This window comes from Macrobrachium rosenbergii, chromosome 43 (genome assembly GCF_040412425.1).
Source record: "Macrobrachium rosenbergii isolate ZJJX-2024 chromosome 43, ASM4041242v1, whole genome shotgun sequence".
NCBI classification, from domain to species: Eukaryota; Metazoa; Arthropoda; class Malacostraca; order Decapoda; family Palaemonidae; genus Macrobrachium; species Macrobrachium rosenbergii.
In genome coordinates, this window is record NC_089783.1 from 32,446,625 (window position 1) to 32,470,354 (window position 23,730).

Sequence of the window (23,730 nt, forward strand, 5' to 3'; positions counted from 1 at the left end):
AGTCGAAGAAAGCATAGTAGATGTAGGTACAAGGATGTGGAATATCATGAGTCATCAATGGAGTGTGGAATGGGTGATGTTTACAGATGATACAGTGCTGACTGCGAATAATGAAGAGAAACTGCTGAGATTTGTGACAGAATTAAAAAGTTGTTGTAAGAGAAAGTTCAGAGTTAATGTTAGGAAGAGTATTATTATTATTGCTATTCAGTAGATGAAACCTATTCATATGGAACAAGCCCACAGGGTCCACTGACTTGAAATTCAAGCTTTCAAAGAATATGGTGTTCTTTAGGAAGAAGAAAGAGGAAGTGAAGGGAATAGAGAAAGAAGAGATCCCACTTATCAAAAAAGAAAAAATAAATTAATAGAGTAATAAATAGATGAAAATGTGTTAAAATACAAGGAGAATAGTATAAGGGTAGTAATGCATTGCATCTTCACTTAAACTTCTTAAGTTCCAGTTGCACGACATCCTCTGGGAGGCTGTTCCACAGTCCAACGGTGTGAGGAATAAAGATCCTCTGGAACTATGAAGTTCGACAGCGAGGGCTATTTACTGCATCCGTAACTGCTACTATTAGGAAATAGAAACCTAACACCAGGAACCACTCTATCTAACAGAGATATATCTCTGGCAGAAGCAGACAACCACACGGGAGAACAGTATTCTAGTAAAGGAAGTACAAATGACCTAAAACAGGTTGCACTGATTTTATCACTGTTATAAATATAAGAAGCCTTACGAACAATACCTAACTTTCGTGAGGCATTTGATGAAACTTTCATTAGATGCTTCTCAAAAAGTTAAATGTGAGTCAAAAGTTACACCTGGAATAGTTAAGCTTAAGACTCATTCAGCAAAGTTCCATCCACTTGAAGGGGAGGATGGGGTGGGAAATCTGTATGAGATCTGCTAATCATAGTGTTTTTGTTTTACTGCAGTTCAGCCTCATACCCCACCGACTACAACATTCCCTGATCCGGTCCATGTCCCGATTAAGGCTGAGGGCAGCTTTATTTCTCATAAGTGGAGACTTTACTTCACCCACAAGCGTTGCATCATCGGCATACTGAACAATCTTGTTTTCCAGGCCAACAAGCATATCACTTGTATATACTAAAAATAACAGTGGACCAAGAACACTGCCTGTGGAACGCCAGACACAATAGATCTTGATTCACTGAAGATCCCGTCCACAGCAACTCACTGCTGCCTACCTGTAAGGAAATCTTGAAGTAATCCTAAAACATATCCACCCACTCAAAGATTCTGAAGTTTATAAATAAGTGCCTTGTGATTTACTAAATCGAAAGCAGCACTAAAATCTATTTGAATTACTCTGCACTCAAAATCCTTAACAAGGTTCCCTTACAAATGGCATGTCAAGTCTAAAGGAGCATCGCAGGTACCTAACTGCTTCCTGTAGCTTACTATCAGCTAACAGTCCTTTAGATTCCACATACTTATATAGTAGTGGTGAAATGGAAGAGAACCTGACCCAAAGATAGATGATGCCAATCTGGTCCACCACAGATGAGGTTGAGTAATCCCTTCAAGTTTCCTCTTTAAGGAATTATTGTAATTTCTCTCAGCTCTAAGTTAAGTTCTATTCGCAGCACGGCAAGACTCAACAAAAACGGTGTAATTTTCATTTGAACAATTTTGTTTCCATGCATTGAACTTGGCCTGTTTGTCATGGTAGGCTTGTCTACATGTATCATTAAACCATGGCTGCTCATCTGTCCTAAATCTGATTACCTTTCTAGGGACATACCTTATTAAAATAGCCATCAGCATTTCATTTAACTTCTTGGGATCAGGATCTAATATAGTATCTGAAATATTAAGTGTTTGACAAGCTTCAATAATGCAATCCCAATTGGCTCTGGATTTCAGCCAAACCGTTTTCCCAGTGGTGGAAGTAGGAATATACTGATTGACAGATATGTCCATCTCAGTGGTACAATGATCAGAAGTGCCTACATATTCACAGACCCTGGACTTGACAATAGCTGGAACATCTGTGAATATCAGGCCTAATCTATTACCAAAAATGTCACTAGGTTCCTCGGTTAGCAGGCCAAAATCGGAGGTTACAGAGAACTCAAGAGCAAACCGGCCATGTTGATCTGTGGAATTTGAATTTAGCCACTCACTGTGCTTTGCATTACAGTCTCCACAAATGACGAATGAAGCTTTTGAATCCTGTGACTGAGCCATACTAATCCTTTCCCAAAGACATATATAGAATTGTCGATATTTGGATTGCGGTAAACAGCAAATACATAAACATTGTAGAACTTACTGAAAATTTTAAAACAAAGAACTTCATGGCAACCACACTTCAAATTTTTCTGACGATAAACAGGTCGTCCAGATTTAGTGTAAACAGCCATACCTTGCGCATGTGGGATGTTACAACGATAAATAAAGTCAGGGACATCAAATCCCGGGATTAAAAACTCAACCTTTGACTTGTTACTACTTACAAGAATCTCGGATAAAAACATCAAATTGCAACTCTATAGATCAAGAAAATTTGACCTTAAGCCCTGAATATTTGAGCAAAATACTTTAGAAATTTTCTTACTGTAGTGAGTAACAGGCCCAGAGTTCAGCTCAATGTCACCCGAAAGAGTTAAAATTAACACCATAAAATCAGTATCAAAACTAATAAATAGACTTATACCAACACCAACATTGTAAAAATCAACAGAGCAATTAACAGCAATATTGTAAAAATCAACAGAACAATAAACAGCAATATTGTAAAAATCAACAGAACAATATACAGCAATAAGATCAATAACAACAGTATTTACATTACTTTAAAAATTCTGTTAAGTATACATAAATGTCGCTATACATCATTGAAAAAAGCGCCAGAAGCAACTGGTCAACACGGTGGGCCCGGCACACCTTGTAAGGCAAAAGAAATCTTCCAGGTTTGTCACAACAGCCGGGGGAGGACAGTCAGGATGGATTTAGAAATAAAACACTCAAAAGGAAATGAGCAGGTAAAGACAAAGGCACTTTTCTGATAATCCGCCAAGCAACTTTTGCTTTCTCATCAACCTGTCCTACACACTTTTTGAAAAAACAGGAAAGCGAACGAAAAAGAGGAAAAATGCCTGATTGTACTCTCAGGCAAGGGAACTCAAACCCAAGACCATGGAAGGCCACAGTACAATAGCTATGGCACAGTCCAAGGTAAGGGAACAAGGTTTTACTCAGAGTAACCTTCTCTTACAAGGGTTGCCTACCAAGGCTAAAGAATCCCTTTTACCCACTGGTTTGATTTCAGAGTGTCCTCCTGAAAGAGTTGCCTCCCAAGGCTAAAGAGTCTCTTCTACCCTAACTCGTGCAGGCAGGGACGTCACACCCTGGAGTGAATGTTGCTAAGAAAAGCCACATTAACCCACTACCCACAATTTAAGGTATGTTAAGTTTTTTATGGCAAATAACAGCCACAAAGAGGATGGAAACTGTAGATTCTGAAAAGTATTTTAAGAGTAAAGATTCCAGATGGTGGTAGGATGACAGAAATAAAGAGAGCTACCAGGATGTGCGCAAAAATTTGTGAGGAAACTTGGAGCGTCTGTAGACGCCAAGGCTGGAAGTAAGAAGGGACTGTTGAACCAACTCTTCTTTATGGAAACGGAGTACATATGATGAGTGTCTAGTGCAAATGAAAGAAAAGGGTAAAAGCTTAGATGATTTATTTGTGTAGTATCTGTAGAATAAGAATGGTTAAGGTGAGAATTAAGGAGATACATTGGAGTGGTAAATTGGTTAGTGTAGATGAATGGATGGATCAGTGTACTGAGAGCTGGTTTGATCATGTGGGAAGAATGGAGGATGAGAGATTAGTGAAAGAGTATAGTTTGGAAGTGTTTGGAGGAAGGATGAGAGGAAGACCTAAAATAGGATGGATGGACTGTAAGAGGTATTGAAAGAATGGGCTGCAGTGTTCAACAAATGAGAAACTGCTGCAAGATAGAGGTAAATGGCTCAGTTTGTGTAGAGGGGATTTGCAAGTTGGAGATGAACCTCCGGCGTAGGAGTATGAGGCGACTAATGTTGTGGAAATTTCTGTAAAGATGGTTTCATCCTTCAGCAGTTTAATAGTGAATACGGAAGTGATCGTTAATTTTTCTTGTCTTGGGCACCATCCCATGTTAGGAGGAAGGATTTAATGTTTATATATATATATATATATATATATATATATATATATATATATACATATATATATACATATATATCTATACATATATATATACATATATATATACAGTATATATATATATATATATATATATATATATATATATATATATATGCAAAGAAAACTTGGATATCTCTTAGAGGCGTTGAAGATATTAATGCAATAATATTCCCTACCGATCTTTGACTACCGCCTGATCGCAAAAAACTGCCTCCGGCTACTTAACCTTGATGCAAGAAGAAGCTGGCTTTAGTTTCTATTTTCCCGGCATGACCGTAGCAAAGACATTCTACTTTCTCTTTCTCTATCATTTTCATTTTTTCTTTCGTTCTTTGCCTCTTTCCTCGTAGAAAACGTTAAGGAGATGGAAGAAGGGGAAGACGCGGACGCATGAAAACACCTGGTGTAGCTGGGCAGCACCGGTACCATCCTACGTGAGAATTTTATGTATGACTTTATTAAGCTGGGGATCAGGCCAATTACAGGCGGATTCATTTCATCGGCCGTAGAGCGAAGGAACCGACGCGGCCGACGCAAAAAAATAATAATAATAATAATAAAAAACGCAAACTTTAAAAAAAAGTAGCGGCAAAAGCAATGAAAAGTTTAGAAACAACACAAGTTCATTTAGAACGTCCGTCTGCCGCTAAGGCCGATATAACGATGGGCCGAAGGACGATTTGACTTTACAAACTGGCTTCTTTGTGATGTATGTTCCTCCAGGGATGTAAGACTTGAAGCTGCAAGTACCACCCTGAAGCGGATATGTACATTCCACTAATTCTCTCTCTCTCTCTCTCTCTCTCTCTCTCTCTCTCTCTCTCTCTCTCTCTCTCTCTCTCTCTCTCTCTGAAGGTGCATTCCGAGCAAGCGTTCTGAATTCCTTGTACTGGTGCCCCAATGCTTACCCGCCCGAGTGTTGCATAATAAGAAATAATGAAAAGAAAATAATAATGAAAACACAAAAGCAACGCTTTATTTACTACCCGAAACCTACATGGGCTCTGCCAATGCGTAGGGAAGCTGAATAGTTTGCAACATATCTTTCCTAGTGCACTTCGCCTTGAGTTTACTCTTTTAATCAAAGATGCAACGAATCAATGATCAACAACACAGAAATAAAATCTGGAATGTTTGCGCGATTAATCTGCCATAAATGATACGTGCTATATAAATAAATATGTATGAGTGTGCATGAAAAGTCTCAAATATGTATACACACATATATATATATTTATATATATACTGTGTATATACATATACACACATATATATGTATATATATATATATATATCTCTCTCTCTTTCTTCACACATATTCAAAAACGGTCACACTCTATCTTAAACCAAGGATGGACCTTTATCTCATCAACAGCAAGTCGACACCTACTCATAGAACTCTAATTTACTTACCTTTAACTTGCTCGCACTCGCACTTCAGTAATCCCACCCATCCAACCAAAAACGCTTCCTCTGTCTGTCTTGCCTCCTTCCTCCTTAAGTTGCAGCATTATGGACGCTTTTCCCGATCTCTCCACATGATCAAACCACGTCAAAGCACTGATTCATATTATATACTGTATATATATATATATATATATATATATATATATATATATATATATATATATATATATATATATATATATATATATATATATATATATATATATATATATATATATATACATACATACATACATACATACATATATATATATATATATATATATATATATATATATATATATACATATATATATATATATAGTATGTGTGTGCTTAATCCAATGTAGGATGAAGTGCATAAATCAGTAAAATTTTGCTTAAAAGTACTTGAGCTCGTGTGTGTATGTATGTATGTATATATTTATATTGTATATGTACATATATATACAGTATACATAAATATATGTATATATATATATATATATATATATATATATATATATATATATATATATATACGTTTATATATATTCAAATGTGCACTTGACATAACGTTTAAAAGCGGTTACGATTTCAGATTCTTAAAAGTTATAAATGAGAGAGAGAGAGAGAGTAAAACCTCTATTGATGCCTACTTTTTTTAAAGGTAAACCATCTCTCTCTCTCTCTCTCTCTCTCTCTCTCTCTCTCTCTCTCTCTCTCTCTCTCTGTCCGCGACTCTGTTCTCTACATATATTCTTGGCACCGGATCAACGCTTACTAGTTTTCTACAACGCTAAACACCATCATCAGCACACACTAGTCTTCCCGACACTAAACTCTGACTGCAATCACTGACTTCTCATCATTCTCCCGTCACTTCGACTATGCTCCGACCAACGTCTCAAGAAGACGTGGACAGCCTCTCTCTCTCTCTCTCTCTCTCTCTCTCTCTCTCTCTCTCTCTCTCTCAGCCCAAAACAAGTCCATCCGACAAGAAACATGTTGACGATTCCGGGAAAATAGAAGGAGGCAGAGAGGATTCTGCAATTTGGAAGTGAATGGGATGAAAGATTAGTCAGCGTGGTTAACCCTGGTGTCTGTGACTCCTATACAGTAGTTAAACCCTGGGCAGGCATTTGAGAGGTCTGAGGTTCGATTCCCTCTTGCCACTTACCCAGTCGACCCAGCTGCAAATGGGTAGGCTACTGGCGCTTAGCTGGGAGTCAAAGACAGGGGAGAAAAGTTTGCCACCCTTCTCCATAAACCTGCAACTTGGTATGCTGTCGTTCTACGAGATATGCCCCTACCGCCATTCTATGGAATGGGGCTAACTTTGACTTTGATGAGCGAGTGGAATAGGCCCTCAGTCAGATGTTCTTGGGAATATTACCAAGAGAATAGTTACAGAACAAGCAATGGGGAGTGATCTCTTGACGGAGATGACAAATTCTAGTTGGAAAAAAAAGGCCGGGTCATTGTTAGACGGAGTCCTTTGATTCTAATTAATCACGAAGGCTCTGGAGTAAAGTCTCCCCAGAGATGAGGATATTACATAACACAATAGCTGTTAGGTCCCACATAAACCTGAAGGAGATACGACACGGAGAAATATATATGCAGCAACTAATGAGCACATCCTATTTCTAGGAAGCAGACTTTGCAGTGTCAATGACGGGATCTGCCCAAGATCCCAAAATGTTGACAGCACTGATGGATTCAATAGCCAAATTCTCAAATATTATTGTATAGTAGAGGGAATATGGGACAAAGAAAACTGGTCCTAGATCAAGCTTCATTTGTCTCACACAGGTACTATCCAAATCAGCATCAACAAAATTGCATAAACCTAATCGCAATGGAGACTGGGCTTCTGAAGAGGGTATCGTGTGAAGTTTTGAATCATCTGCACATGACTGGGATAAGTAAGAAGTATGTAAATAAGATCATCGATTAAATTATACAAAAAAAAAGTAGATAGCACACGTCGCAGAGATTCCAATAGAGGAAGGGAAAAAGTTAGATGACGCATCATCAAACACAACAAAAAAGACTGGTCTGTTTTGAAACGTGAAATTAGCTTTTTCCTGATCCTGTCAAACATCTTAGAAATGTCAAGAGATGTGACATAATATTCCCCAAAGTTCCTTAAGATGATACAGATGAAGACTCTTGGGATAAGCTGTACAATTTCATTACTAGCCTCATAACCTTTGGTGAATGAATTCATTGAGTAACCCATTACGTCGATACTGAAACTCCTTGTAATTTGCCTGTGAAATGACGCACATGATAGCAAAGTTTATTTATAATGTTGTCAGGCATGTATGTTGAACAATAGTTTCATAAATGTTAGAGTACTTTTGGCTCTGGTTATCTTACCTTGCTACAGTTTTGCCTAATTGTTGCCTATAGTTAGATGTATTGTAGATACCAATTTTCAAGATAAGGTGGAAAGATCAACCAAATGACAGGAAACGTCCATTGGCAAACCCCTTGAAAAACCAATGAGATAAGCCATATGCCAGTAAGTTTTCCTGTCTAAAGATTTTAAAACGATAACAGCCTCAGGACATTAAATAAGAAAAACAGAAGGTTTAAGGGTTCATAAGAGGTTCAGTGAGATGATCAGGTGCTATAGAATTATAAAGGGAAGAGTTAGAAAATAAGGAGCCAATGGGAGTAAACTTTTCAGAGTGAAGACATCTGTGATCTTAATATATTGTGAGATTGTGGGAATGCCAGACTTCAAGAGGAAGAGGGCCACTGAACATACATAATGGAACAAAATGCTTTTATGGTAAAACACAGACATAGGTAATTATGACAAGTAATAAAAATCTATGAAAAATAACAACACACATTCATTATATATATATATATATATATATATATATATATATATATATATATATATATATATATGTATATATATATATATATATATATATATATATATATATATATATATATATATATATAACATATATATAATTATATATTATATATATATGCACTTATATAAAATTACTGCACAGCATAATTCTCCTTCATTCTCAGAAGATGCCAGTCCGATACTATCTCAATATGAAACAAGAGACAAAAAGTGACAGGTAAAAACAAAAGGATTTGAAGGCAGTAACTGGGAAGCCAGAGGTCTTAAAAAAAGGGTTAGACATAAGACGAAGGCGCGCTTTCAAAGCCATTCATCCATCATCCATTTTTGTCTGTTTATCTATTACTTACTCATTCCACCTGCCCATCTATCAATCCTTAGACCTGGTGTTTTCTCCGGGGCTTAGTTGATGAACTTTCCAAATGTGGTTGTCTAAGGTCTAAGTGCGAGTTGGAGATGGGTATGGCATCCTCCTGTGCCCTGTCTAACTGTCTGTCTGTCTGTCTGTCTATTTGGGTACAGAAGATACTAAAAAGATTAGAACCTTTTTAAAACCAAACGAGAGAGAGAGAGAGAGAGAGAGAGAGAGAGAGAGAGAAAAGCATCCTTCCGGATTAGTAGCATGGCGCTGCTTAAGAATTCAAAGTTCCAATATCCTTAACCAGAATGAAGAATAAGATAAACTCCCATTAAGTCTGTGCCTTTACAAACTTCTTAAACCCAGATCAGATACTGTACTGAACTATCTTGGCCTGTGACGTGGCTCAGGAAGCGAGTCTTCAGTGCAGTTCGCCTGGAATCCACCATCTAACGGCAACTCCATCTGGCGCAGGGACAGGAATCGGAAAATGGGTCCGACCAGACACTATTCAGACGGTCGCCACAGACCCGCCCAGAAAGCTCTCTTCTTCAATTAAAGCTTGAGCACGCACTCTCTCTCTCTCTCTCTCTCTCTCTCTCTCTCTCTCTCTCTCTCCTATTCAATGGGAAAAAGCCAGTCACGCTAACATTCTTTTGCCGGGATGAACAATATCGTGAGATATGGGATGGGGATGCAGGCCAGGTAAACAAGAACGATGAGGATAAACTACGAAAGAGAGCGAGGAACGAGGAATACGAAACGGCACAGTACAGTTACTACTGGTCCAACCAAGTGCGTGACTTTCTCAGAGACGTGAATTATCCCACTCGTGGCGTTGACTCATGGCATGCAACTGGGTACTTGAGATGACGGCTGCTATAAAATCCATCTGGGTAATGACACAGGCAAAAGGCACAATATTACTTCACATCTAGAAAGAAACGCCTGTCTGTCACTGTGACGTACACTGGAATTTCAACTACTCGGCTCCACTACATTCATTATATAAATACATACATACATACGTATATACATACAAACATATATTTTTAAGTATATATATATACATATATATATATATATGTGTGTATATATGTATGTATATTAAAGCTAAGCCAATCATGACATATTAAGGAAATTCAGAAATCTTCGGAGATAAGAATTTTCTAGCCACAGAGTGAAAGAACTGACTCTTGCCAAGGCGACATTATTGCTAAGACTGTAAGGCATTTAGATTTTTGCATCTCTTGGGTAACAGATAAGACAAGGGGAGAAAAACAGAGAAATATCCATACTGGAGCAATAAGCAAAGTCTTCATACAGCTTCAGTCACAAAAGTTACAAATCTCCTGTAGCACACTGTTGTCAAAACAGTGCCTCGAATCTAACGCCAAGCAAACTTATGGTAATGGAACAAGCATGTTTACAAACAACCTTATGTTTAAATATCTTCAGCAACCAAGTAAATACATATGATATATACAGTATATATATATATATATATATATATATATATATATATATATATATATATATATATATATATATATATATATATATATATACTGTATATATATGTTCATATACATATAATGTATGTATGTTCATTGTATAAGCGAATCCCTCAGGAAAATGACAGGCAGTTCATTTGTGCCCAGACGATGCGTTAATAAACGTGAAAGCGCTTGGTACCGAACTTCTGCCTGTCATTTTCCTGTGAGATTCGCTTATACACTGAAGTCACGTGCATCTACTGTAATTTTTTAAGTATATATGCTCATATACATACATATCTATCTATCTATCTATATATATATATACATATATATATAAGATGTATATAAATATATATATATAAATATATATATATATATATATATATATATATATATATATATATATATATATATATATATATATATATATATATAAGCAATCACTTACAGATGGAAACATACACACATGCACACACGCATCGATAGTCTCATGCTGCCAGACAGATTAATTATTCATTAAAAAAATAAATAAACGAGCGGATACAATATAAAGTTCAAGGTTGAAAAACGCACCTTTTTACCGTCCTCTTTTTCCTCTTTTTTTCCTAGACCCTGTACAATATTCGACCTTGAAATGTTACTCATTAATAACCGCGCTATGTGGCTTGATTGCTCGGGTACAGGCCCCTACATAGAGGAATAATGGGCGTCAGAGTGTGCCTTTTCAACATCATTGTGGGTAGCTTGGGCGTAGGTTTACCGGAAGAGACGCGCCCATGTCATCACGATCGCTAACAAATAAAAGAATCATCGAGGAGGAGGAGGAGGAGGAGGAGGAGGAGGAGGAGGAGGAGGAGGGGGGGAGGAGGGGGAGGAAGAAGAAGAAAAGGATTTTTGGTCTGGTGGTCCTCAGACACAGGACCCATTCTGTTTCTGCATGAGGCAACCCCTGATGGTTGCTGACCCTCCCCCAGACCAAAATCGATATGACGAAGTCCATCTAAAAAAGGGTCACCGCTCATTTCGTCTTCCACATATCTTTCCCTAATGGCCATCAGCAAAAACTTTCTTTGTTTAATTAACAAAAAATGGAAGCGAAGTGAGGGGGCGGAGGGAAGTGAAGTGAGGAGAGGTAGTGGCAACAGATGAAGCGGAAAGTAGAATAGGAGATAGACAGGAAAACAGAAGGAAGGATAGGAGTATGGGAAAAATACGAAGGAGGAAAGAATTAAGAGAAGTAAGGAGGAAGGAAAAGACAAACAAAGTGAACCAATGAAGCAAAAGGTGGAGGGAAAATGGGAAATTACCGAGGTGAAGAAGGAAAAAAGAAGAATAATGTTCATGGGTGACAATAGCCTTATTATTTAACCATGCATAACAGTAAAATCACAACTATACATATTTGTATATAGCTACACTCATTTATAAATAACGTATCAATTTCTATATACACTAACATGTGTATATATATACATATATATACATATATATGTATGTATGTATGTATGTGTACATAATTATACAAATATGTTTGAGATTATTATGTTTTACAGATTTGAGTTGTTTTGTCTACCGTTGCCTATGCAGACAGGTATATATACATCTCCGTCTGTCCATCAACTTACAGAAGAGATTTTGGACAATACCTGCATGCACTTTCCTTCTAGAGTAATGACCATATACATATATATAAATATATATATATATATATATATATATATATATATATATATATATATATATATTATTATATTATATATATATACATTACTTCTAGAGTAATATATATATATATATATATATATATATATATATATATATATATATATATATATATATATATATATAAAAATGTAACTACAAGGACACGCACATTTAATTGGTAAAGTAACCTATATCATTTTCCCTTGTCTAACCTTTTTACGAACTACATAAGCCTTGTAACGTTTAAGCCTACACGGAAGAGAGAGAACCTGATCTGGTACATTTGGAGAGTCACACACTGCCTATTGTTACCTGAAACTTACCAGGATGAAAGCGTCAATTGGGACCTTCCCCCCTCCCCCACAAAGCTCCCCCAATTCCAACCTGTGCACGCCGCAACAAAAACCTTTCCGTATTCATGACGGTTATGCCGCAATGAGAGAGAGAGAGAGAGAGAGAGAGAGAGAGAGAGAGAGAGAGAGAGAGAGAGAGAGAGAGAGAGAGAGAGAGCTGGATGCTGCTATAAAGATGTTTCGTCTGTATATGTAAATTAAAGATGTTTGGAAAAAGCAAGGGAATACGATTCTGCACCCAAGACAGAAAATGAAAGTCATATACAGAGAATCATATTTTACAGGTCTATTGTCCGTAAGTATTCACAAGAAATCGTTTTGTCTTTTTTGAGTCTGGAGAAACTCAATACATCATAACGCAAAACGTGTAAATCTGGGTTATATAACTTCAGTTTAGATTCTTATTCAACCTACATTTCGTAGAAGAAAATCGCAATATCACAAATGTAAACTAATTAAACAATTAGAATGTGCTTCCAATAACGTAAGGTTAGTCTAAAATAAATAGACAAAGTCTGTCACTATAAAAGCATTCGCATTAAGTGTTCGAATTAACAAAACTGTCTCAAGGCCGAAATATAACTAAATAACGAATACACAAGCAGAATCTACCGAAAGCATCTGCCCTTCAACTGGAAATCTACCGCTGTCACGAAGTAACAGACGGGACGTTCAGCGAAGCTAACTTGAATCTGCCCTAAACAAACGGTTCTTCACCCCTAATTTCCGTATCGCGTGGAAAAAAAAATCAATAAGCACAAATAATCTAAATTGGTTTCTGGTAGTTGCGCCAAGCTGAGACATACCGTAATAGGGAAGACGACGAGCTCAGACACCTCATAAGACAAAGATCGCCTTGTCTCTCCCACATACAGACAGACAGACAGACAGACACAAATAAGCATCTGCACCAAGACTCAAGGCATAAGCAAGTCTATCCGATGTCTAGACCTGGCCTGAATGAGAGGAAGGGAAGAAGAAAAAGAATTCCAGAATTTGGCTGTAAAGTGAACCAATAACAGAGCCAAGGAGTTTAGAGTTTGATGATCTCTGAGATGGGGCAACCTGTTGGGCGCTCCCTTGACGTCTGAGATGAGGGTGTGACTTATTGTGGACCATCTAGCGTCGCAACAACCAGGACCTGAGCAGAGGCACTGCTTCTTTTTCCATGAATCCTGAATGAAAGTTTCATGTAATTTCGGTATGAAATCCAAGTAGTCTGGCACTTTCCGCCATTCAGCGCTTACGACAGTGAGAAGAGGAAGTTGGAGTGCTTGGACAGCAGGATAAAGACATCCTGAAAATAAAGGAGATGAAGTACAAGATCTAAAGGTGAAACTGGGAGAAAATCCCACAGCTGCAAACACTCTTTAGTACTGCCTTCAGTGAGCTCTGTAACAAAAAAGAAATAAGAGCAGAGTCGCCGATACTGCAGTAAGCATGCAAGTGTGTGGTTATGTACATACAATTAGAAATGTTTATGACAGTCCTAACGGACAGAAAAGGCGTGCTTATACTACATCCCTTTCGGCATTATAGGCGCGCTTCCCTGGCCTGAAGTTGCTGTTAGTGAACTTGAAGTCTGGCTCTTGAGTTTTGGATACTAAAATTCTTCCTAAGAAAGAATTTGACCCATCTTGCTCTGAATAAAACAGGATATAGAATTTAGCCCAAAGGCCAAATGCTGGGGCCTGTGAGGTCATTCAGCGCTGAAACGGAAATTGACAGTTATAAGGCTTGAAAGGTGTAACAGGAGAAAAACCTTGCAGTTGCGCTATAAAACAATTGTTAGGAGAGGGTGGAAAGTCAGATGGAAGAAAAGAGAGTATGAACGGAGGTACAACAAAAGGAATGAGAGGGGTTGTAGCTAAGGGGCGAAGGAACGCTGCAAAGAATCTCAAGTAATGTCTACAGTGCACCGCATGAGGGTCATTGACGGCACTACCCCTCTACGGGGACATCTTCCTATGAGGTCGGCCTTTCGACTGTTCAACTCCCACAAATTCCGATCCCCGTTTTGGAGTAATAGCCGCTGGACCTTTCACAGAAATGTCTAAATTGCCGGATTCGCCTTGGAATGCACACTGCGATCTGGCAGTGTCGATTAGAGTCAACACTAGTCCAGTCATGTACTCTGTTCTCGTTAAAGAAATTGGGCGTATTTTGCTGAGAGTGTCTATACGTTTATGTAACATAAAATACATGATAAAAGAGTCAATATAACTATGTAACGTAAAATACATGAAACTTCTCACTTATCTATTTCGCTGTGATTCACAGAATATATATAATTTGACTGCACGCTAAGAAGATTGCAAGGCACTGCTGAAGCCATGAAGTAAAGGAAGTAAGAATACAGCGTTATTACATTTTTATTAAACGATACAGGAGCGTGTATTTGATTTATTCATCTGAAAGCAACTAGTTAATTCTTTGACAAAAGCAACTGTCACGCAACCACATATTGCAAACCTCTGTCAAGGCCACTGCAATTCCACCAGCAATGTTCAACTACTTTCAACACCGCAGTCCAGCGCACATTCGAGGACATTTAAATATTTCATAGTTCCAACGCTATTAGTGCATCAGTGGCAGCTGGGGCTGTAATACTAATAAACATGTACACTTAAACACATATCTGTTTGTGATGATTTTTGAAATTTAGTGAAAATCCTAATGACCTGGATGAGGCCGTCCTGTGCATGTTCTTCAATCATTATGGAATTCCTAACACGCAGACAGGTACACTAACGGGACAACACACATACTCTCCCTGACGGAATTAATAGTGTAAATATGATTACATTAAAAAAAAAATCAAGTAAAAGAGAATTTTTTTATTATGAAGCAAGTACAACTGAAATGAAAAAAAAAAGCATTTTATGTGAGAAATGCGGTTCAGTGTAGCAAAAATATCAGTAGAGCTAAAATATTTGAAAGGAGAAAAAATCTAAAGTGTGGCAATACGAGAGTCATGTTTGGCAGTACACAGTATATCTAAACAATAGATATACAAAAATATAAACATAAAAACAACTAATTAATTCTTTAGAAATTCTAAGACCATTCTATGGTTATAAGTTCGTGATCCAATAAAGAGTCGGAATTAGGATAATTCAACCCGAAAATTTCGGACACAGCAGAGTCTCTCCAGTTTCTTGGATTCCGACATTTTTCCGATATAAAAGTCTTGCGTCTTTCACTCGAGAAATAAATAAGAAAGGAATCTGTAAGTTGTAAAATCAACCGATTTCGCAGAGTCGAGCAGCGCACCTTTGTGCATTTAACTTCCCCAATAGAGTAGAATAGAACAGAATATAGAATTTAGGCCAAAGGTCAAGCGCTGGGACCTATGAGGTCATTCAGCGCCGAAAACGAAATTGACAGTAAGAAGGTTTGAAAGGTGTAACAGGAGGAACACTTCGCAGTTGCACTATGAAACAATGGTTATAGAGGGTGGAAAGTTAGATAGAAGAAAGAATATAAACGGAGGTACAGTAATAAGAATGAAAGAGGTTGTAGCTAGGGGCCAAAGGGACGCTGCCAGTACCCTTAAGTAATACCTACAGTGCACCACGTGAGGTGCACTGACGGCACTATCCCCCTACGTGATTAACTATCCCAGCCCCCCTCCCCCCCTAAAAAAACAAAGAAATATCAGCGATGACGAAGGAAGAGAAAGAGTGGGTTACGTCGTCTATTAAAATTCTGCATGGAGGAAAACGTGATTGGTTAAATCTATTAAATCACAGCCAACACGGAAGATGACAGAAAGCATAGGACGAGGAATAATGAGTAATAACAGAAAGTATCATAGCTACGAAATTATTCGGTCAAAGTCTGCTTATGCATTCATAAACGAGGAATGAATTCGATCAAATAACTTGATAATTCTACGAGGGCATAAAAGGAAATTCCTGGTGAAAACTTTTCATATTAAAATAGGAGACAAATTCGAAGCACATATCTAGAGCGTGTATTCATGTCGCGTGTTATGTTTAGGTTACGCTCAGGTTATACAGTGGTTAATGCGTATATGCTCTAAACGTAATTATACGCAGACCACAATAACCCATTCTTTATACCGCTGGTCTTCTGATCTAACCAATACTCGAATCTACTGTGCCTACTATTTCTCCCTTATCAGCTAATGGTGAAAAAGTTTAACCAGCTTTAAGGGCAAAGGTCGATTCTTTTATAGTTGTTTCAAGGCTAAACAACCTTTGGTTGACGTTTCTTCTCAATATCTGTTACCCTGACTCACTTTCTTTTTCCTTAAAGGGACATTGAAAAGATCGTAGATGACCTCAACTACTAAGGTGAAAACATCCAGGTAGGTTCTTCTCATTATTTTCTAAAAAGACGACTGGATTCCTTTCTTCCAAGCTCAGCATATATCATTTTTCGGACAAGCAAAAAATGAATTATGCAATACAGTCCCTTTTCTATGGTTCATTTGTATAAGGAACATTGTTGCGTGTGATTTTGAATGATTGGGGTTATTACTGCCCATGTTCTCAAGTCGAAGAGTTTGCAGTACAATTTCAAAGGGTCATCATATACCACTGCCTCAAATCTGACTTGTTGCTGCTTTTTACTGTAAACATATATTTGTTCTTATACATTATCTATCTAGTTTCTTCTCTTTGTTTCCTCTCTTCACACAGCAGGACACCCTATTCTGCAAAAGCAACCTTGCAACATAAACGGGAATTTTCGACTGTGCAACACCAGCGGAGGGAGTGGAATTTCACTCGACGTATATTGGAAAACTTCTGAGAGCAATCCATTCTTTGGTTTTCATTATGCTGATGTTTATTTATTATTTTTCCAATGTTTTTGGGTGAGAGAAGCGATATGATTTATCGCACTGGTAATTCAGTCTGCCCCATCGTGGTTCCATTATGTTGCCAATTTCGTAGTTCCATCTCTGAAAGCGTCACGTTGCTCAAAGTCTCTGATCACCCTGCTTCACAGCTTGAAGTCTCCGACTCTCGCTCTTCTAGGAAGAACTCATGCTTTTAAATCTTTAACTCCCTGTAACTGTCACTGTATTGGGGAAAATGTAGAAATATTTCCTCCAAAAATCTGCAAGATGTTGAAGGTCAAATAATAATAATAATAATAATAATTATAATAATAATAATAATAATAATAATAATAATAATAATAATTATAATAATAACTGGAGACTAGGCGAGGAGTTATGAAAATCAGGGAAGCGATTTGGAATTAATGAAAGTAATCTGAAAATTCTCCACCCATTTACTATATGCAGTTTAATTGTCGTATCCTACAGCCCATTTGCTACTTTTACTGTGACGATAATCTTTATTACGAAAACAGTTCATTATACATCTTCTGTTTAATCACACACACACAGACACACACACACACACACACACATATATATATATATATATATATATATATATATATATATATATATGTGTGTGTGTGTGTGTATGTATATATACATATACTATATTATTCATATATATATATATATATATATATATATATATATATATATATATATACCTGTAGAAGGGCAATAATGACACAGGTGGCTTTTCGGAACTTTCGTTCCCAATCATGGTCATGCTGTATTGCAACTTTTTTGTCTCTATCTGAGGATCTGTCTAAGTTATTCAACCAAAAACTCAAGAGATGAAATTTTAATTGCTATTTATGACCCTTATAATATTCACAACGACCAGTAGTGAAAGCTCACGAGATTCGGTGGATGGATGAATTTACCGATAGATTTATTGACGGATTAATCAAGCTGTCTCGCTATGACGATTGTCTTCAAAACAAATTTATTTATTTATTTTGGTGGGAGGCTGTTTGATAAACAATATGGCATCTGCTGTGAAAATTCGATCAAATTTTGAGCAGTTTTCATATACCAGCGATAATTAAGCTACTGAACACCAGTAACCATTTCAGTAATGGAGCTAAACTGAATTAAATTCAAAGAAATCCCGTCTGTGACATTTCTACTTTTTTATGTACAGTACTAATTTTCTACCTTTCGTAGTATTACCTCGGCACTACAGTGAAACAAAGGTACTATGAAACTTTCCTCCTGGGACTGTAGTCCTATTATGAATCAATGTCTGAAGTTATTTAGGGCAAAAGTGCGGAGATTAATAATAATAATAATAATAATAATAATAATAATAATAATGTAACAACGTTCTGTTTGAAGTTTCGCCCCTGGCTGTGACGCCCCACAGTTGACAACCCACCCGGTACGTAATTTGATACTAATATTCACAGAGAACCAAAGGATACGGACCTAGATTGTGCCGAACCCGTCCCCCACCCTCCCGATATATATATACATATATATATACATACATATATATATATATATATATATATATATATATATATATATATATATATATATATATATATATAACATTATAACTATTCTGAGAAAGCTAAAACCTTCTCAAGTCAGCCTCGATTATGAAGAAAAGGTGTGCAAGAAAAAATGACAAGTAAACAATTTATTCAAGTATTCCTGAACAGATGGCGTACTATTAAACCACAATTCATAGTTCTCATCCTCTACCTGAGACTACATCAGTAAAAAATGTAGACTAAGCGTTACAAGGTGCATGTAATCATGTAGCAACGTAAGCTTTCATTATTAATATAATAGTACAAAAACCTTTGACACGAATGCTTGATATACGACACGTATATAATATTAATATATTTTATCATTATTATTATTTCCTTCTCGTAAAACCGCGAAAATAAAGCGATTAATTTCTAATCGGAAGTTCAGTGCAATCGGTGAGATAGCTGCTTTGTAGTTGTGTGTTTAAACAAGGATACATCATTTGGCGTAAATAGCGAATAACATACAATTTAGTACATTATTTCTTACGATAATACATATATACATATATATGTATATATATTTATGCACACACACATATGTGTTACGAACCTTCCAGGGAGAAGGGAATATGAAGTGGCAAATGATCATTTTCTTTAAAGTCATAAATATTTGTGCTCATTTTCTAATGTTAATGAAATCGTAACCGTTTTTAATACGATCACATCTCCATATTTTCTATTATATGTCGAAAAATGTGATGTAGAGTGTGAACCATCCGGTGGGGTTATGTCCTACTAACAAACTTGAATTGGAAATGAGTTGACAGTGGGATACAATAAGGCCCATCATATTTGCTAATGAATAATTAGCTTTAATCGGTGGTTCTTTTTATCGTGTTATCTGTAGAACGGTTCGGTTTTTATCAGTACCACTGACTACAACAAAGAACGCTTTTCTTGTAAGTACAAATCCATTAAAAACAAGAGCGAGCACTTTATTTATTGTCGGCTTTTGCAAACATCGCCACAGAAAGATTCCTTAAGAAGTTACCATGGCAGTAAGTACCAAAAAAAAAAATAGAATTCTATTCAAGAGAAGTAAAATATTACCAAAATTATAATCAAATACAAATATTAAGATTGAAATCTATATTGTCTACGCGTATAAATATGTCAAATCTAAATATACACTTAGTGGAGATATGAAAAAAAAAAGAAATACTACGTCCTTTGATTACTAATTGCAAGAAACATCCGAATACTGAACTTAATTTATTTCGCGAAAGGTTCATAATCAAGCTTTCCTCCATATGATTGCCACGATAGAAAACCAGCTCTTAAGCAGAGAAAATAATCGATTAGCAGATGTGGTCAGAAAACCTTTATCGAAATCCGGTCGACGAGAGAATATTAATTTGCTGGTCTTGCGACGCCTGTTTCAGTTCGCTGTCACCCCATGCGCCCACCGGAGACCACGAAGACCAAAAAGGGAAAACGACGACGCGAAAATAGTCGAGACGTCTGTGAGACCGATTGTCTCCTGCAGCATCTGCGCACATGCAATCAGAAGGGTCGCTTCTGGTACGCCAAGCATATAATATGCTTGCATACAGACGCACGGCGAATCACATGGTCAAGTGGATCGTCGGAGTTGGAGTGGAGTAGGTTACTAGGTAGTAGTAGTATTAGTAGTAGTAGTAGTAGTAGTAGTAGTAGTAGTAGAAGGAGGAGGTGGAGGAATGGGAGGGAGAGATGGAGGGAGGGGGAGGGAGAGAGGGAAGAGAGTCGGCTGCTGTGGTTAATAATGAACACCTGGCCACCAGGTTACTACACCGACTCCTTATCGGAGTAGTAGGAGACGCAGAGGCTGTGGAAGAAGTAACGAAAGCAGAGGAGAGAAGGAAAGAGAGGCGGCAGGCCCCATCACCTACAGCTACCGCCATCAGTGTCGGAGGGGCTCCTCGTGCGATCACCGCAAACTGGTTTCTATTTGAGGCAATATTAAGAAGAAGCAGCAGCAGCAACGGTAGATGCAAAGGTAAATAGCGATAAACGACAGGGGCTCGGAGCGGTATCGCCATTAGCAGTACCACACCCTCGAGAGACGCCAAGAAATTCATCTGGATTGCGCCTTCGCTGTTTTGCTTGGCTGATGATGAGACTGCCTCCGAAGGCAAGCACTCTCTGTCTGTCTCTGTCTCCCTCTCCTTCAAGCATGCAGACACATACAGGAAGATGCGACGGTGTAAAGACAAATGAGAGTAGAGGAATACGGGAGAGAGAGAGAGAGAGAGAGAGAGAGAGAGAGAGAGAGAGAGAGAGAGAGAGAGAGGAACCGTGTAGGTTGAGAAGGGCGACAGAGCGTCTCTCCTGGTGGCACTCATCACGCCCACTACTACCACAGCATTCAGAGGCCTCCCCACCTCCCCCGACATGAGTCCACTTTTGCAGTATAAAAAAAAAAAAGAAAAAAAGTTTTCAAGGCGACGCTAAACGATGGATTCTCAAGACCTGTGGAGGTGCAATTCTTCTCAGCGAAAACTCTTGGTATTTACGCCAAAGTTACCCTGCAAGTAGCGTAGCGTAGTGAATTTAATCAAGCGAACGGAAGAGAGAGAAAGAGAGAGAAGGAGGGAACGCTTTTATGCTCCTAGATTTAAAGGATATGATAAGCGGCTGAATTCAACTCCCATTCTTTTTAAAATAACTTCCATTTTACAAATGTAAAGTATACTGTAAATATTATTCTAATTCACGCAGAAGTAAAAAACAAATATCCGCAAGTTCATTATTTAAAGACATACTTTAGTAATCTATTTTGTGATTTTTCTGATTATTATATGCAGAATACCAAAGCCAAACTTTGCACAGAACGTTCGATTCTTAAAATGTACCTATATTTATCAATCGGTGAGACTTATATATGTTTATTTGACAACCATCTTTTTTTTAGTTGCGATCATCAACAACCTCTGCGTATTTAGCTTTTAAATATTCGATATTTAAATGATGCACTAAAAGGGTACATACTTACGTGGATCGTTATAGCTGCTCTGTGAGTGATCGATCAAAATTTGATTTTTATGCTTCGGAAATGTGACCGGTATCCTTGTATTTAAAAAATATTCACCTTTACAGTTTCCTTTGGTTTTCCTATTAAATCGACGAACATCTGACAAAGCGTCTTTATATTTCTATTCAATGTGTAAAGGGTACTACGGGGTTTTAACAGCAAATTAATTAACACATTGCACACTGTCGGTCAGGTATCCCAAAATGTAAAATTACTTACAATGATTTGGTCTGGGCTGGCAGACTGTGAGCAATGGCCTAAACTAATGAGATTCATTGCATTTCAAACACTACTTAACATGCTCGATGGTTCCTGCCCCATCCACTTGTAATGCTGCAAGAATCTGGTCTATACCAGCTGTAATACTGTTGGCCTACTGGCTGCCTTTGCGCAAAACAAACAACCTACATAATAAGAAGAAAAACTACGAGTGACCAAAACTGTCACAACACTTCCGGGCATTACCGAAGGGAAAAGGGAAACCGACTTACCGCATTTTTTGCACACCATCTTCCGCACGAGGCGTCGCACCTTCTTGTTGGCGGGCTCTGGCAGTGCCACAGGTAAGGGCGCCGTCGGAAGAGAAGGCGAGGGCCTTCCCTTGCCCCCCGCACTCGCTCCTCCGCCACCGCTCAGAAAGAAAAGGTACTTCCTTCCAGGTCTCAAGTCAACGGTGACAAGGCAACTCGTCTGTCTCGCTCCTTCGACGTCATCGTCAACAAGACCACTATTCTCATTATTATTTTCACTGTCAGACTCAAGGGACGGGTACCGGAAGGTGAGGGTGAGAGAGGAGCGCTTCTTCACACGAAAAGGTCCACGGTAGCGCCGTAACACTCTACTGACGGAGACGGTGACGGAGTATGGCTGTCCTGGACGCTTCACCGCCCCGGCACCTCCACCTCCTCCTCCTCCTCCTCCTCCCCCATTCCCGCCACCACCACCACCACCACCACCCACTCTGTCACCATGACCCACCACTGAGATTTCTTGCACCACAGCCTCTACCACCTGAGGCGCCACAAAGGCCCTGGATTCGATGTCCAGGGCATCTGTCCTGATGGGGCACTCGCCACGGGCACTACTTGTCATCAACACCACAATCACCCACCAAACACTAAAGATGTAAGTATATGGAAAGCGGGAGCTTCTAGGAAAAGCCCACCTACAACGGAAGCTGCCCTTGGCACCACCCTCTGGGGGACGCGGCAGGGCGGCCGCCCCCAAGAGACAGCAGGGTGCCTTCATGGCAGCAGTGGCGAGCAGCAGTGAGGAGAAGCGGAGACACCACCTGACATGCAGCCACTCATGCTGCTCACGACAGACTACTGAGAATGAGAGACACAGGGACTGACTGAGGAGCAGGGCTAAGGTTGCGCTCAGCTAAGCCCTGCTTCTTCTTCTTCTTCTTCTTCTTCTTCTTCTTCTTCTCTCTTCTTCCCCTTCTTCTTCTTCTCGCTGCCACAAACACACCACGCTCGGCTGCCGCCGCTGCTCTAGGGACCTCCTCCCCTTTCCTTCTCCCGGAGACCCGAGTCCTCCTCCTCCTCCTTCTCCTCCTCCCCCCCTTCCCCCCATTCCCCTACCCCCCCAATCCCTCTCTCCACCGCCACCACCCAATCACTACTACTACTACTGCTACTACGGCTAGGAGCCGTCCACAGAAGGACCACCACCCCCTCGCCCCCACTCACGGGGAACCAGACCCACAATGTGGCCCCCATCGGCCCTCATCGTCTTTGCTAGTCAACCATCAGAAAATCTGCCACTTTGACACCTAGGCTAACTCTAACCTCAATTAAGTAGGTCGCCGTTACCTTCGAAAAT

General features: G+C 38.6%; 1 protein-coding gene across 5 annotated transcripts in view; it reads right to left on the reverse strand.

Moving 5' to 3' along the window:
* LOC136828755 (uncharacterized) overlaps positions 1-23,294 on the reverse strand; it is a 285,069-nt gene extending 261,775 nt beyond the window's left edge. For 4 of the 5 annotated variants that reach the window (XM_067086966.1, XM_067086968.1, XM_067086969.1 and 1 more), the window contains exon 1: positions 22,395-23,254. In XM_067086966.1, coding sequence (XP_066943067.1) covers positions 22,395-23,151 — 757 coding nt within the window. In that variant the 5' untranslated portion in view covers positions 23,152-23,254. Of the gene's footprint in view, positions 1-22,394 lie in introns of all 5 variants that reach the window. The other variant, XM_067086967.1, reaches the window with a different exon arrangement.
* Positions 23,295-23,730: the final 436 nt, after the last annotated feature.